The sequence below is a fragment of the Phalangium opilio genome, unplaced genomic scaffold (genome assembly GCF_054372755.1).
Source record: "Phalangium opilio isolate 3A_F unplaced genomic scaffold, DU_Popi_V2 ptg000073l_1, whole genome shotgun sequence".
NCBI lineage: Eukaryota > Metazoa > Arthropoda > Arachnida > Opiliones > Phalangiidae > Phalangium > Phalangium opilio.
This window is the reverse complement of record NW_028324183.1, coordinates 1749343-1763420: the sequence shown is the minus strand read 5'-3', so window position 1 is coordinate 1763420 and position 14078 is coordinate 1749343. Positions and strand designations below refer to the sequence as shown.

General features: G+C 42.9%; 1 protein-coding gene across 1 annotated transcript; it reads right to left on the bottom strand.

Moving 5' to 3' along the window:
- Nucleotides 1-3470: 3470 nt before the first annotated feature.
- On the bottom strand, nucleotides 3471-6856 carry LOC149659279 (uncharacterized). Its single transcript, XM_089844056.1, has 3 exons — nucleotides 4919-6856; nucleotides 4048-4860; nucleotides 3471-4001 (listed from the first exon to the last, which is right to left on the bottom strand). The coding sequence occupies exons 1-3, from the start codon at nucleotides 6854-6856 to the stop codon at nucleotides 3471-3473; spliced, it is 3282 nt and encodes a 1093-aa protein (XP_089700182.1).
- Between the last annotated feature and the right edge of the window lie 7222 nt (nucleotides 6857-14078).

The window sequence follows — 14078 nt, the reverse complement described above, 5'->3', positions numbered from 1 at the left end:
AGAGGGGACAAACTAATCATTGGCTGCGACGACAATGCTCATCACATCACGTGGGGCAGTTCTGACTGCAACAGGAGAGGTGATGATTTACTAAAATATTTAGTTGGTTGTAAACTCCATATTTTTAATCAAAACAATGAACCTACTTTTGTTACTTCTAATAGAAGGGAGGTCATTGACCTCACGTTAGCCACGGAGAACCTCGTGTCTTCCGTGTCTAACTGGCATATGTCTAATGAGCCGTCTCTGTCGGTTCATAGGCACATCTGCTTTACTGTCGCGACTACCTCTGTCCCGGCGGGGACGGAGATACGCAATCCAAAACGGACCAATTGGGCCGGCTATAGGGAAGACCTAATCCTATGCTACGGAGTGGGTCACACTACTAAACTTACTTCACCTAAGGATCTTGATAGGGCTGCTGGTGACTTACAGTGCTCCATCATGGAGTCATTCCACCGGAACTGCCCACTTAAGACCGTTAACCGCTCGAGGCTTGTCCCTTGGTAGAACGCGGATCCCAGCCGGCTTCGTAAATGCACGCGCAGGCTCTTCAACAAAGCCAAGCGCACGGATGACTGGGCTGGATACAGGAGGGTGTGTACTAAGTCTGGGGCTGAGACTCTCAAGCACATGCTGGAGGTCCATTTTCCTGACTCTACTTTAATCAATCCAACAAACCCCGACTCTCTCTACCCTGTCCTGCACAGGGCTAAGAGGGAAGACTGGCTTGTAGCCAGACGGGTTGTCACGATTCCCAAGCTTCGGTGGGCTGTCAACTGTTTTGAGCCCTACAAGTCTCCGGGACCCGATGGGGTCTTCCCTGTGCTTTTGCAGGAGGGCTTAGACCACATCGCCTCTCCGCTTTGCAAGATCTACAGACTTTGCATTGCTCTCGGTCACATACCTCGTGACTGGAAGCGCTCTAGTGTTATCTTTATTCCCAAGCCCGGGAAGGCTTCCTATCTCGAGGCGAAGGCATTTAGGCCCAAATGCCTGGCCTCCTTCTTCCTCAAAATTCTGGAAAAGCTGGTGGACCGGTACATAAGAGACGAGGTACTTTCGTTAACTCCTCTCTCTTCTTCACAATTCGCTTACCAAAAAGGCAAATCTACTGAGACGGCCCTTCACGGCCTTACGAATTGCCTGGATAGGGCATTCCAGTTTCAGGAAATTTCACTGGCCGTCTCCCTCGATATTGAGGGGGCCTTTGACAAGGTCTCTAGCTCGGTTATTACTGAAGCTGTTAAGAGATTTGGCATCAGCGACACTCTTGGCCGCTGGATCAAGTCCATGCTCACCGACCGCGAGGTGTCGGCCTCCCTCCTTGGGGACTCTCTAGGGGTGACTACCAGTAAGGGCTGCCCTCAGGGTGGAGTGCTCTCCCCCTGTTGTGGTGCCTGGTGGTGGATGAACTCTTGGGGAGGCTCGGGGGTGCTGGGGGCTGCAGCTGCTTCGGGTATGCGGACGATGTAGCGATAGTCTTTACCGGGAAGTTCCCGGATACTGTTACCGCACTTATGAGATCTGCTCTCTCTAGCGTGGAGCAATGGTGTCAGGCGGTTAACCTCACCGTTAATCCTGACAAAACTGTCCTTGTTCTTTTTACAAGGAAGAATACTAAGGATCTGTTCAATGATATCTCCTTCTTTGGCCAGGTCCTGACAAAGTCCTCCGAGGTGAATACCTGGGGGTAACCTTTGATTGCAGACTCACATGGAAGCCGCATCTTGATCGGTGTATTAAGAAGGCCAAGATGCTCTTCTGGAGGACCAGGAGCTCTGTCGGCCAAGGCTATACACTGGCTCTATACTGGGATCATCAGACCCATACTATCTTACGGGGCACTTGTCTGGTGGACAAGGGTCCGGCTTAAGACGGTGCAGGCCGCCCTGCGCAACCTTCAAAGGCTTGCCTGCATTGGTGTTACGGGGGCCATGAGATCGACCCCAACTGCTTCCCTGGAGGTGCTCCTTGACATGCTTCCTCTTCATCTCTTCATTGAGGAGGAGGCTGTCATGGGGGCCTACAGGCTCAACATTAGTGGCTGCTAGGTTCCAAGACTCTGAGATTACAGCCATACGAAGCTCTTTCGGGAGTACGCCGCACTTGAGCCGTCGTTAACGATGTGCTCTGACAAAACCGTTACCAGTTTTGACTTCACTAAGCCATTCAGCATCCACTTTCCCAGTCGGGCAGAGTGCACTAACCTGCTGCCTCTTGGCACTGGGTGTGAAACTATTTGGTTCACCGATGGTGCAAAGACTGATTCCGGCGCTGGCGCCGGCTATTACTGCCAAACCACAAGGGTCGGCTTTTCTGCTTGCCTGGGCACCTTTGCTAGTGTGGAAATTGCCGCGATCTGTTATTGCGCAGATTACTGTATTAACAAAGGGTATATTGGACGGACTGTGAGAATCTATTCTGACAGTCAGGCCGCCCTGAACGCGCTGAACCAGTGTCAGAATACTTCTCAACTGGTGCGCAGCTGCCTTGATCTGCTAGCGCGACTGGCGTCCTGCAACAGGGTTCTTTTGTACTGGGTGCCAGGGCATAGCGGATATTATGGCAATGAGCAAGCCGATAGATTTACGAAAAGGGGTGCGAAGGCCAAGCTCTTGGGAACGGAGCCGGCCGTCCCCGTCCCCTACAGGCACGTTAAACGGTGTCTGCATGACAGGTTGACTGTCATACTAAACCAGCTTTCGCATAACATGGAAGACTGTGGAAGCGGTTACTGAAATCTAAAGGTTTTTGGTAGGCTGGCTCGTAAATTAGTGGACGCGTTATAGTTTCTTTAAAGCGATAAAGAAAATCGAAGCGATTTAAATCAATAAAAAATAACGTAAGTTTTATTAAACCAAAAATGATAAATGCAAAAAAAACGACTAAGTTAACGGGCACGAGGGTCGGGGGAATTTAAGTTAAAAAACTAAAGACGCGAGGTTCTGATGCTTTCGAAGGCCGTAGCCTGGTTAGGCCTTTTTTGAATTTCAAGTCCTAACGCAGAGCGTAGCCAAAGCGAAAGAGGTTAGCCTATAAGCGAGGCTTAACCTAGAGCGAGAATATGGTGTCTTAGCGAGAGTGACCAAAAAAGTTCTGCTACCGAAATAATGGAAGAGGCGCGTTTTTATTGATTTTTACAGGTGAGGTCAAAGGTGAAAAAAGTTAAGGTACTTGAACTTGTTTTGCACGTGTGTTTGTAAAAATGTCAGAGGTCGAAAGGGATTATAAGGGATGGTTATTTACGTAGATGAATGCTTTTCAATTTATACAAAGGGGGAATGGTTGTATAGAAATTTTAAGAATGGCACTTGTAAATTTAGTATTGTATGGCAGAAGTCTATAATCTGAAGTAAGGAGCACTTTTTGAAAAGAAAAGTTAAGTTTTAGAATCTTAGATTTGACATGCTCCCCCGATTGAACTAAGAGTTCAATTAAAATGTTCATTAAAGCGATTCGCGATTCACTTAAAGTTCAAGATTGTACAGAAGTTGTATAGGTCTTCGTAGTTTTGTGCCGTCAGGCATTCTCACCATACAGGATCGTATGTGGCCGTCGCGGCCCATGAAGGTTTCGTCCACGACTCCTAATTTCCAAGAGAGGCGAGGCATTTTGTCCTCTCCAATTAGAATGACGTCTCTAGCTTTAAGCGGTGTAGTGGGCTGATTGTTCGTTCTATGGTGTGCTGTCCTTAGTTGTAAGAGATACTCGGACCTACATCTCTTCCAGAAGCCATTTGCTATCGTTTGGCGATATTTTAAGCGGCGTGTCAGGTCTTTCCTGTTGACTGGGGTATCGGCCATCTTGGGGTAGGTTCTGGACGGTAGACCGACCATCCGGTCTCCGAGTAGAAGGTGATTTGGCGTCAGAGGTACTGGCTCGTGCGGATCCTCCGAAACGAAAGTAATGGGTCGAGAGTTAATTGCGGCCTCGGCTTCTGTGAGTGTCGTTGCTATCTCTTCGAAAGATAGCTTAGCGCGACCGTTAGTTTTGCGAAGCTAGATTTTAACCGATCCTACAAGTCTTTCCCAAAAGCCGCCCCACCACGCGGCGCGGGCGGCAATGAAGGTCCAAGCGATTTGGTGGTTTCCGAAATAGCGAGCGACTTCCGGACTGTCCACGTAGATCACTGAGATCAGTTTTGGCGCGTTTAAAAGTTTTAGCGTTGTCTGAGTAGACATGTTTTACTATTCCGCGACGCGAGACGAATCTCCTGAAAGCGAGGAGAAAGGTATCCGTGGACTGGTCAGATACAAGTTCGAGGTGCACCGCTCTTTTAACGGCACAAGTGAATAGAGCGACGTAGCATTTTGCATTGTCTCGCGTGTAGAGAGGACCGGCGAAGTCCAATCCACAGTTCTCGAAAGCGGGCGTTTGGGTCGTACGAAACTCTGGCAAGGGGGCCATTACTGCGTCCGAGGGTTTTACGCGAAAATATTTGCAGACGTAGCAACTTTTAAGAATGGAACTCACGAAAATGCGCGACTTGATAATCCAAAACTTTTCGCGTAGTGACACCGTTGTTATGACAACGCCGGCGTGCATGACTTTCTCATGGGCGTTTTTGACAAGAAGTTCCGTAAACGGGTGGTTATGAGCGAGAAGCCATGCCTGACGTTCAGCGTGTGAGAGCTCGCTGCCTTTCAGTCGACCTCCAATGCGTAGGAGACCGTGATTATCCAGGTGTGGATGCAGGGTCAGGACCTTAGAGTCCTTAGCGATAGATTGTCCGTTGACGAGGCATTGTACTTTTTTCGGGAACTGCTCCTTTTGGGTAGTGCGGACCCAATATATTTCGGCTTGGCGAATTTCGTCGGCGGTTAGCTCTCCCGTACGTCGTTGATCTGGCTTCTCTGACTACGGAGCGATGCGGTAGATAATATAGCGGCCCGATTGATTTCGCGAACGGATCGACTTTCTCGACAACGCCGGTTGAGATTTGATCTTTTATAATTTGATTATATTCGATAAAATCAACGGGATTTTTGCGAAGCTTTAAAATTTGGCTCGAGGTGCGTTTAGCGGCAATAGCGTAGTTGTCACCTAATTTTAGGTTGCTCGGATTGAAGGGTAACGCGACGGCGTAGCGGCCGTTTTCGAAAACCGTGGATTTAGCGAACCTTTCAAGCGTTTTGATTCCCAAATCTTTATCTTCGTCGTTTTCGCGTATACCGAAAGATTCCAGTTCCCAAAAAGCGCGAAGTTGGGTTGAGATGGCTTCTTCCTCTTGAGGCGTGATCGTGTTGACAAGCATGACAGAGATCGCGTTTACTCCTATGTCACGTGCGGCTACTGTAACTGGGCCTTGGAGTGTCCAACCAAAGATGGTTTCAAGTGCGGCAAGAGTAGGCCCGAACCGTTGGCTTCTTCCGCTTGCGACAGCCCATAAATAATCTGCGCCTATAAGTACGTCGATAGAATGTTGGTTATTATGTGCAACTTCTACCGTGGTCAAGTCTGCCATGAGGAGATTTCGCTTTTGGAATTCGGTAGAGAGCTCGGCACCAGGTACGGCGAAAACCAACCCACAGATCGTCGGTGTTTCGTAGGCTTGAATGAGAACGCTTTTCTCGGGATTGTGGCGACTTCTCAGTTCTAGTTGCACGTTTCGTCTCAGGGCTCTCTCTGACGTCTGGCTTCCGAAACTGTTGGTTTCTAGGAATTCTTCGGATAGAATCTGTAGTCCAAGTTCTCGAGATACGGCTTCTTTGATAAATGTCACGTGGCTACCGGTGTCGAGTAGGCATCTGACTGATTTATGGTCGGTTTCACCTGGGCGGCTGGCTTCTGCTAAAGCGGTTTGTAGGAACACGGCTTCAGTCTTTTTTCTAGTGACAACGGCTGTCATCTGCGATACGCCACTTTCGATTGGCGGGTTTTGGGGAGGGTTATTCGCGATACGCGTCTCGGTTCGATCACAGATACTTGAGTGATGACGTCCTCCACATTTCTTACACGTGCGAAATCTGGGGGTGCACTCGTGAGCTTGATGTTGGTCCCGAAGACAAATAAAGCAGCGCTTTTTCTGGCTAAGTAGGGCTTTTTTGTCTTGAATCGATAGTTCGGTACACTGCGTAGTGGTGTGATCACTTTTTCCGCAGTAGAGGCAGGATTTATTTCCGGTATTCACGGTTAGCGTGGCAGCCCCGAACGGAGGCCTTGGCCTTCGGCTATCGTATCGACTAAAGTCCCGCGGTTGCGACGGTCTGTTGGGGGGGGGTCTGCGATCAGGTTCGACGATTCTCCGTTGTAAGTTTTGAGCGGTCGAGCGCGTTAAGACGGAGGCGCGTTCCCTGATTGTGATTTCTTTTTGTAGAAAGTTCATTAAGTCGGTAATTCGTAATTGGCCAACTGCGTCGTGTTCTCGGCTGAATGCTAGCGTAATGTCTTCCAGGAGTCGTTGTGTAATGATTGGACAAAGGAGGTTCCCGTAAGTTTGGTCAATGACCTGTAGGTTTTCCAGGCTTCTTATCTGCAACATACACGTGTCGTAGAGTTTCCGTAGACCAGCCAAGTCGCCGGACTTCTTTACAGCTGGCAGGCAGAGTAGGTTGTGCATGTACTCAGAAACTAGCATTTGTTTACGGCCAAATCTTCTTATTAGTTCAGAGATTGCGTAATCGTAGTTTGCGTCTGATAGCGATAAACCTTTTACTGCGTCTAGAGCGAGGCCTTCTAAATACGAAATGAGGTAACTGAATTTCTCCGGTTTGGAGAGAGTCGGGTTATTATGAATAGAGCATTCATAATGCGCCCAGAAGTTCTGCCAATCGTTGATTTCTCCCGAGAATCGTCGGATTTCTAATTTTGACAGTCTTATGGCTGGAGCGGTATTCGGTGGCGCGGCGGTCATCTGGCCGGCACTCGGTTGGCTTGGGGTTCGGCTCCCGGTGAGCGTTAGAATTCCGGGCGGCGGCATCGGCGTGCCGCTACCGGGGTCTGCTGCCCGTTGCCGGCTGGTGTTTGCGACCCGGTCGGGGTGGTGATTAGGGTGCTGTTCGTCGAGGAGCTCGCGGCGAAGCTAGCGGCAGCTGCTAGTGCTTGATTGTGGACCTCGAGAGCGCGTCGTCCTCGTGATTGGGTTATAATGAGATCGTCGATGTAGTCCTGTGATGCTTGCTGATCTTTTTCCATCTCAAGCGCGGTGGTAAAAAGAGGCTCCATTGCCTCATTTATGTTAACGAGGCTTAGTTCTTTTGTTTTAAGGATAGCGAGGTATCCTTCTATAGCGGCGTAATCGGGATTTGGCTTTCCTAACTCGGTTTCTAAACTGTTTTTAGCGCGAGAAGCGGATTGCTTGGTTCCCGTACGTTTGGATTTTAGGCGCGTAAATTCATCCATTGTTTTTAAGTTTTAAAGATTTTACTCACGAAATAAGTTAAAGTTCGGTTCACGAAAGCGTAATTTAAGCGATTACAGCGTAGTTATTTTCAAGTTGAAAAGTTTTTACTCACGAAAGCGTATTTTCAGCGATTAAAGCGGAGTGGCGAACGCGTTACTAATTATCCCGGGTTGGTCGGTACCAAAATGTGGAAGCGGTTACTGAAATCTAAAGGTTTTTGGTAGGCTGGCTCGTAAATTAGTGGACGCGTTATAGTTTCTTTAAAGCGATAAAGAAAATCGAAGCGATTTAAATCAATAAAAAATAACGTAAGTTTTATTAAACCAAAAATGATAAATGCAAAAAAACGACTAAGTTAACGGACACGAGGGTCGGGGGAATTTAACTTAAAAAACTAAAGACGCGAGGGTCTGATGCTTTCGAAGGCCGTAGCCTGGTTAGGACTGTTTTGAATTTCAAGTCCTAACGCAGAGCGTAGCCAAAGCGAAAGAGGTTAGCCTATAAGCGAGGCTTAACCTAGAGCGAGAATATGGTGTCTTAGCGAGAGTGACCAAAAACGTTCTGCTACCGAAATAATGGGAGAGGCGCGTTTTTATAGATTTTTACAGGTGAGGTCAAAGGTGAAAAAAGTTAAGGTACTTGAACTTGTTTTGCACGTGTGTTTGTAAAAATGTCAGAGGTCGAAAGGGATTAGAAGGGATGGTTATTTACGTAGATGAATTCTTTTCAATTTATACAAAGGGGCAAGGGTCGTATAGAAATTTTAAGAATGACACTTGTTAATTTAGTATTGTATGGCAGAAGTCTATAATCTGAAGTAAGGAGCACTTTTTGAATAGAAAAGTTAAGTTTTAGAATCTTAGATTTGACATGGGCCAGAGACAGACAAAACTGTTAGACAATGGACCCTGCAGGTCTCGTGCTAGAGTACTAATTTCGCAGATGGGATATTAGGCAGGCTACCGGTCTTTTGACCGGGCACTGTCGGCTTAATAGGCACCTCCATCTGATGGGTTTTGCCGACGACCCTCTCTGCAGGTCGTGTCAGGAGAAGGAAGAAACATCCGCTCACGTACTTTGCGAGTGTGACCGCTTCGCCTCGCTTAGACTAGAACATTTTGATTAACACACTGTGGAGCCCTCAAGGGTCTCCTTTATCACGATGGAGCGAATTCTTCTCTACGCTGCAGCTACGGGCCTATTCAAGGCCTGAATACGAGGATGCACAATATGCCTTAGGCATCGGTGCTAGGGCGCGTACCCTCCTGAACAACAATAATAATAATAACTAAAACTTGTTCAAAGAATCAAAAACCGCAAGATGAAGAGAAACTGATTAGCGCTGTAACAGAATATATGAAGCTCGACGGATACATTCCGATCCTTTTCGGGGAAAGTGCTCTAATCACGGTTGAATCCTATATGAGTTGGGTATCGGAAGAAATATTGACATCTGATTCTGAGAGTAAAAAGTACTTGGTGGAAAACGGAGGTCTTTACTATTCGCAGCACGAAGTTGGCTTCGACTATTTGCACTTTATTTTCAACACCTCTTGGTTGAGAAGCAGTCCGCAAATGAGCAAAAACCTCCAACTAAGGTCGGTACGACTACGAATTTGATAGTTAACTGATTAAGGGGCTTGAAGACAGTCTTGTTTCAGCTTAAAAACGATTATCGAAACGAACGTTTTCATATATCTGTCTTTTGAGAAGCGTTACTTAATTGAAACAGTCAAGTGGAAGAGACCGTTGAAAAGCACCGTTGCCTTGGACCTGAGTAGCGTCTTCGTTCCTTTCTACATGCTCTTCATACTCTTGTCTGGATCAGTAGCCCTTGTTATAATCGAAATACTTCATCAAACAATTTTCATAAACACTATCTGAAAATGTAATGTCCCACCACGAAAATGGAAAAGAACTTTTCCTGCTGATAATAATAACTAGCTGAGTTGCCCGCCCTACGGGCGGGCTGCCTCAGCTAGTTGCTACTAAAAAGTGAAACTAATTAACAATGAATGCTTTTATCGGAAAACATGTATAAAGAAAATACTCGACTTGGCGAGTATTTGATATTTTCAAACAATAGTTAACAGTTGTAAAGCAATCACAATATTTCTTTATAAACCACGTTCTTGGTAAAAATATTACATTTGCTTTTTGTAGCATAGCTAATGGGACATTATCATCAATATCTTCACAGGGAAAGGTGTTCTTTCCGGACGAAAATGTTCGAAACCGTCCCTCGATCGTAACGCTGTGAAAAGAAGGTGTTAAAACGCGTTCAGAAAGGAAAAACGTGAAAAAACGCGTCTGTAAAGGGTTTTCATTTAATGTTAATTAAAAGGTTAATTGAGGTACGGGTGTAAATCGAAATGCGCGATTGAGACGGAAAGGCATTCTTTCCGGAGAATAAAACGTTCAGAAAACTCGTTCATTGTGCCCTCGCGTAGGGCGCGCGGAGAGGAAGAGAGAAAAAATTTAGAAGTTTTGGGTGGGTGTAAAGTCAACGTGGAGAGTCAACGTGGAGAGGCAGAGAAAAAACGAATAAAATCGCGAGGGAGAAAAACGCGTGAGGAAACGTTCAGAAAACTCGTTCATTGTGCCCTCGCGTAGGGCGCGCGGAGAGGAAGAGAGAAAACGACCCCCAATATCTTGCCCCCAAAAGCCTCAACGTGGAGAGTCAGAGAGAAAACGAATAAAATCGCGAGGGAGAAAAACGCGTCTGTAAAGGGTTTTCATTTAAAGTTAATTAAAAAGTTAATGGAGTTACGGGTGTAAATCGAAATCAGCGATTCACAGGGAAAGGTGTTCTTTCCGGACGAAAATGTTCGAAACCGTCCCTCGATCGTAACGCTGTGAAAAGAAGGTGTTAAAACGCGTTCAGAAAGGAAAAACGTGAAAAAACGCGTCTGTAAAGGGTTTTCATTTAATGTTAATTAAAAGGTTAATTGAGGTACGGGTGTAAATCGAAATGCGCGATTGAGACGGAAAGGCATTCTTTCCGGAGAATAATTTTCGAAACTGTCACGCGATCCTAACGCTGTGAAAAGAAGGTGTGAAAACGCGTTCTGAAAGGCGCGATGAGACGACGACGACGACGACTGGCTTTTTATTATGTAGATATTTTTTTTTCTGCGATAAAAATTTCAGGCCACCACATTTGTGGTGGTTACGGGAACAGCGCAAATGTAGAACAATAAATACTTAATACAAAATTTAAATAAAAAATAATGCAATAAGCTTTGAGCAGACCATCTGTGTATTAATAATTCCGAAATTAAGTACCAAGGCTTGGAAATAGATGGGTAGAATTATTTACAGAAAGTTAAGTTGCGCTTGAAGTTGATTTCTAGGGATGGAGTTTTGGCAACCACGTTACAAACACGACAATCTATATCTTAATAGGGGACTGCTAATAAAGGTCCAGCCTTAACCTCTTCATATAGAAAGCTGAATCTTTGCTGCGACGCTATTTTTAATTTTTTTGAACTCATTAAGAAAGCTTTTTTCCCAAATATCACGATCAGCAACGTAAAATAACCCTAATTTTGGAATGATAATAACACGCTGATATTGAATTTTCATCACGAAGATTCAGGATAAAATTATATCAAGGCTTAAAACAGACTTCATATGAAAAATTTCAGATTTAAAATCTCTGACCTTTCACCTTTCCCCCATATTTTCAAATACCTGTTTATCCTGAATTCCTATAAAAACCCTTAAATGAATAAATGCCCGTTCAGACGGGAGTAAAATCTTACGTTCCCGTCGGTCGCCTCGTTAACTTCGTTTCTGTCGCGTCGGTACATTCATTTCCCTGTTCAGACGTGAGAGCAGACGACTTAAACCGAGTCGCTTATATGGTGTGATTTTTGAACGTAGACTATTTAATACTAAAGTAGCCGAATTCAAAATGACAAATATCAACAAGAGCACCCGAAGAATCCTAAAATATTTCATATATCGTCTGCTAGAGCGTAGCTCACTCGATCATGAAAAAGGTTGTTGAAAAGGTGATAACGAGGTGGTGCCATCTCGACAATGACAGATAAAATTGAAAATTTTCAAACTAAAACCGTGATTCTCTTATGTAGCCGTTGACACGTGTGAACAGTCTAATTGAGCGAGCATAAATAATTCACCAACGTGAACCTAAGATTTTAGTGTAGTCTGAGTGGGCCTTAAAAAAAAAATAAATAAATATTAGGATCATAAGATTTAATTGAAAATTGGCCGATACGTTAAACCATCATACTTCATACGATAAACTTTAACTCGCGGTATGCTAAACTATTTATTATATATATTTTAAATTAACTCGTAGCAAGCTAAACTATTAGCCATTTTAACCGACATTATACTATATGATCAACTATAGTATACTTTAAATTAACTCGCAGTAGACTGAAGTATTAACTTTGATATTTTTAAGTATCTCACACGTAGACTTGGGGGTTCATGGCAGCCACTGATGGTTCCACAACCTGACCGGGATCAGCATCATTGTGAGGGCATGGGGTGATGGCAGAGAAAGCACATCTATGGGGTGGACGCTCTGAAAAAGAAAATCCAACTCCATAGAATACTCAAAACTACTACCACAATTATTCCAATCATTTTCACTTCACCAGACATATTAAATGTTTTAGAATGTCGGCTATTTATACCAAGGCAGAGAAACTCATTCATCTGAAAATGAACATTAAGCTTATTTACCGAATTGGGAAATGGTCCATACAAATGGCAACATATAGAGTTTACCCATTTGACAGCATCTCGCAACCATGTTGAAATTGACCTTTCTTTTATATTGGTATTGTTTATTGAAGTGATTTATTCAATAACTCAAATATTTCGCGAATATTTGTTTAACCCGGAAATTTAATCTAAAATTACAACAAAACACACTATAATACACTAAAACTACAATAAAACACACATAAACACACTAAAATACGCTAAAACTGCAATAAAACACTCTAAAATACACTGAAAGTACAGAAAATTCACTAAAACTATAATAAACACTCTAAAATTACAATAAAACACAATAACATTACTATAAAACACACTTAAATTACAATAAAACTACAACAAAATACACTAAAACTACAATAAAGCACACTAAAATACACTGAAACTGCAATAAAACATACTTAAAATACAATAAAACACATTAAAGCGTAAAACAAAGCACTAAAACTCATTAAAACTGCAATAAAAAATTGTAGAATACACTAAAATTACAATAAAACGCTTTTCAATTACAACAAAACACACTAAAATACGCTAAAACTGTAATAAAACACTCTAAAGTACACTGAAAGTACAGAAATATACTAAAACTATAATTAACAATAAAATTACAATAAAACACACTAAAATTACAATAAAAACTTAAGTAACAACAAAATTACAAAAAACACGACTAAATTACTAAAATTCATTAAAACCAGTTTTAATGAATGCTTTGTTTTACGTTTTAGTGTGTGTTATTGTAGTTTTAGTGTATTTTGTTGTAGTTTTATTGTAATTTAAGTGTGTTTTATTGTAATTTTAGTGTATTTTGTTGTAGTTTTATTGTAATTTAAGTCTGTTTTATTGTAATTTTAGTGTTAATTATAGTTTTAGTGTATTTCTGTACTTTCAGTGTACTTTAGAGTGTTTTATTACAGTTTTAGCGTATTTTAGTGTGTTTTGTTGTAATTGAAAAGCGTTTTATTGTAATTTTAGTGTATTCTACAATGTTTTATTGCAGTTTTAATGAATTTTAGTGTGCTTTATTGTAGTTTTAGAGTATTTTCTGTACTTTCAGTGTATTTTAGAGTGTTTTGTTGCAGTTTTAGCGTGTGTGTGTTTGTGTCTATTGTTACACCCACGTGACCGCGTTCGCAGTTTCCAAATCGGAGCAAACGTGTTCGCCATTTCCGAACTGCTTTCACAGTCACGGAAATGTTTCCTCTACTTGAGTTCTCACACCACCATCTTCCCAGGTAGCAAATTAACGTTGATTTAAAGTAGATTTTTGGTGCCAATGTTTTGAAAACGTTTCACGTGTACTTCACACGTAAGAATAACGTTTAATTTTGGTACATAAGTTACCTCAAGATGTTTAGGATTTTCTTAACGTCAATAACACGTTTTTACAAAGTGATGACTAAAGCGTTTATTTCAAGTCTACACGTTTCGTTTGCAGCACGTTTTGGAATGGTGTTCTATTGGCCGTTAGTTTAGCGTTGTTACTGTATGTTTTGGCAACGTTGTTAAAACGTTTATACAAGAGCGTTTATTTCAGGACTATATGTTACGTTCGTAACACGTTTGAGAATAGTGTTCAATTGACCGTTAGTTTAGCGTTATTACTGTATGTTTTGGCAACGTTGTTAAAACGTTTATACAAGAGCGTTTATTTCAGGACTATATGTTACGTTCGTAACACGTTTGAGAATAGTGTTCAATTGACCGTTAGTTTAGCGTTATTACTGTATATTTGGGCAACGTTGTTAAAACGATTATACAAAGTGATAACTAATACGTTTATTTTAGGTTAAAATCACGTTTCAAGATGGTGTTAAGTGGAATGTTAGTTTTGCGTTTTTGATTTAAGTTTCGAGAAAGTTGTAAATACATTTATACAAAACCTTTATTTTCTTTATAAGAAGTTCGTTCACAACACGCGTGAAAATGGTTTTAAATGACCCTTAATTTTGCATTATTACTGTACGTTTCG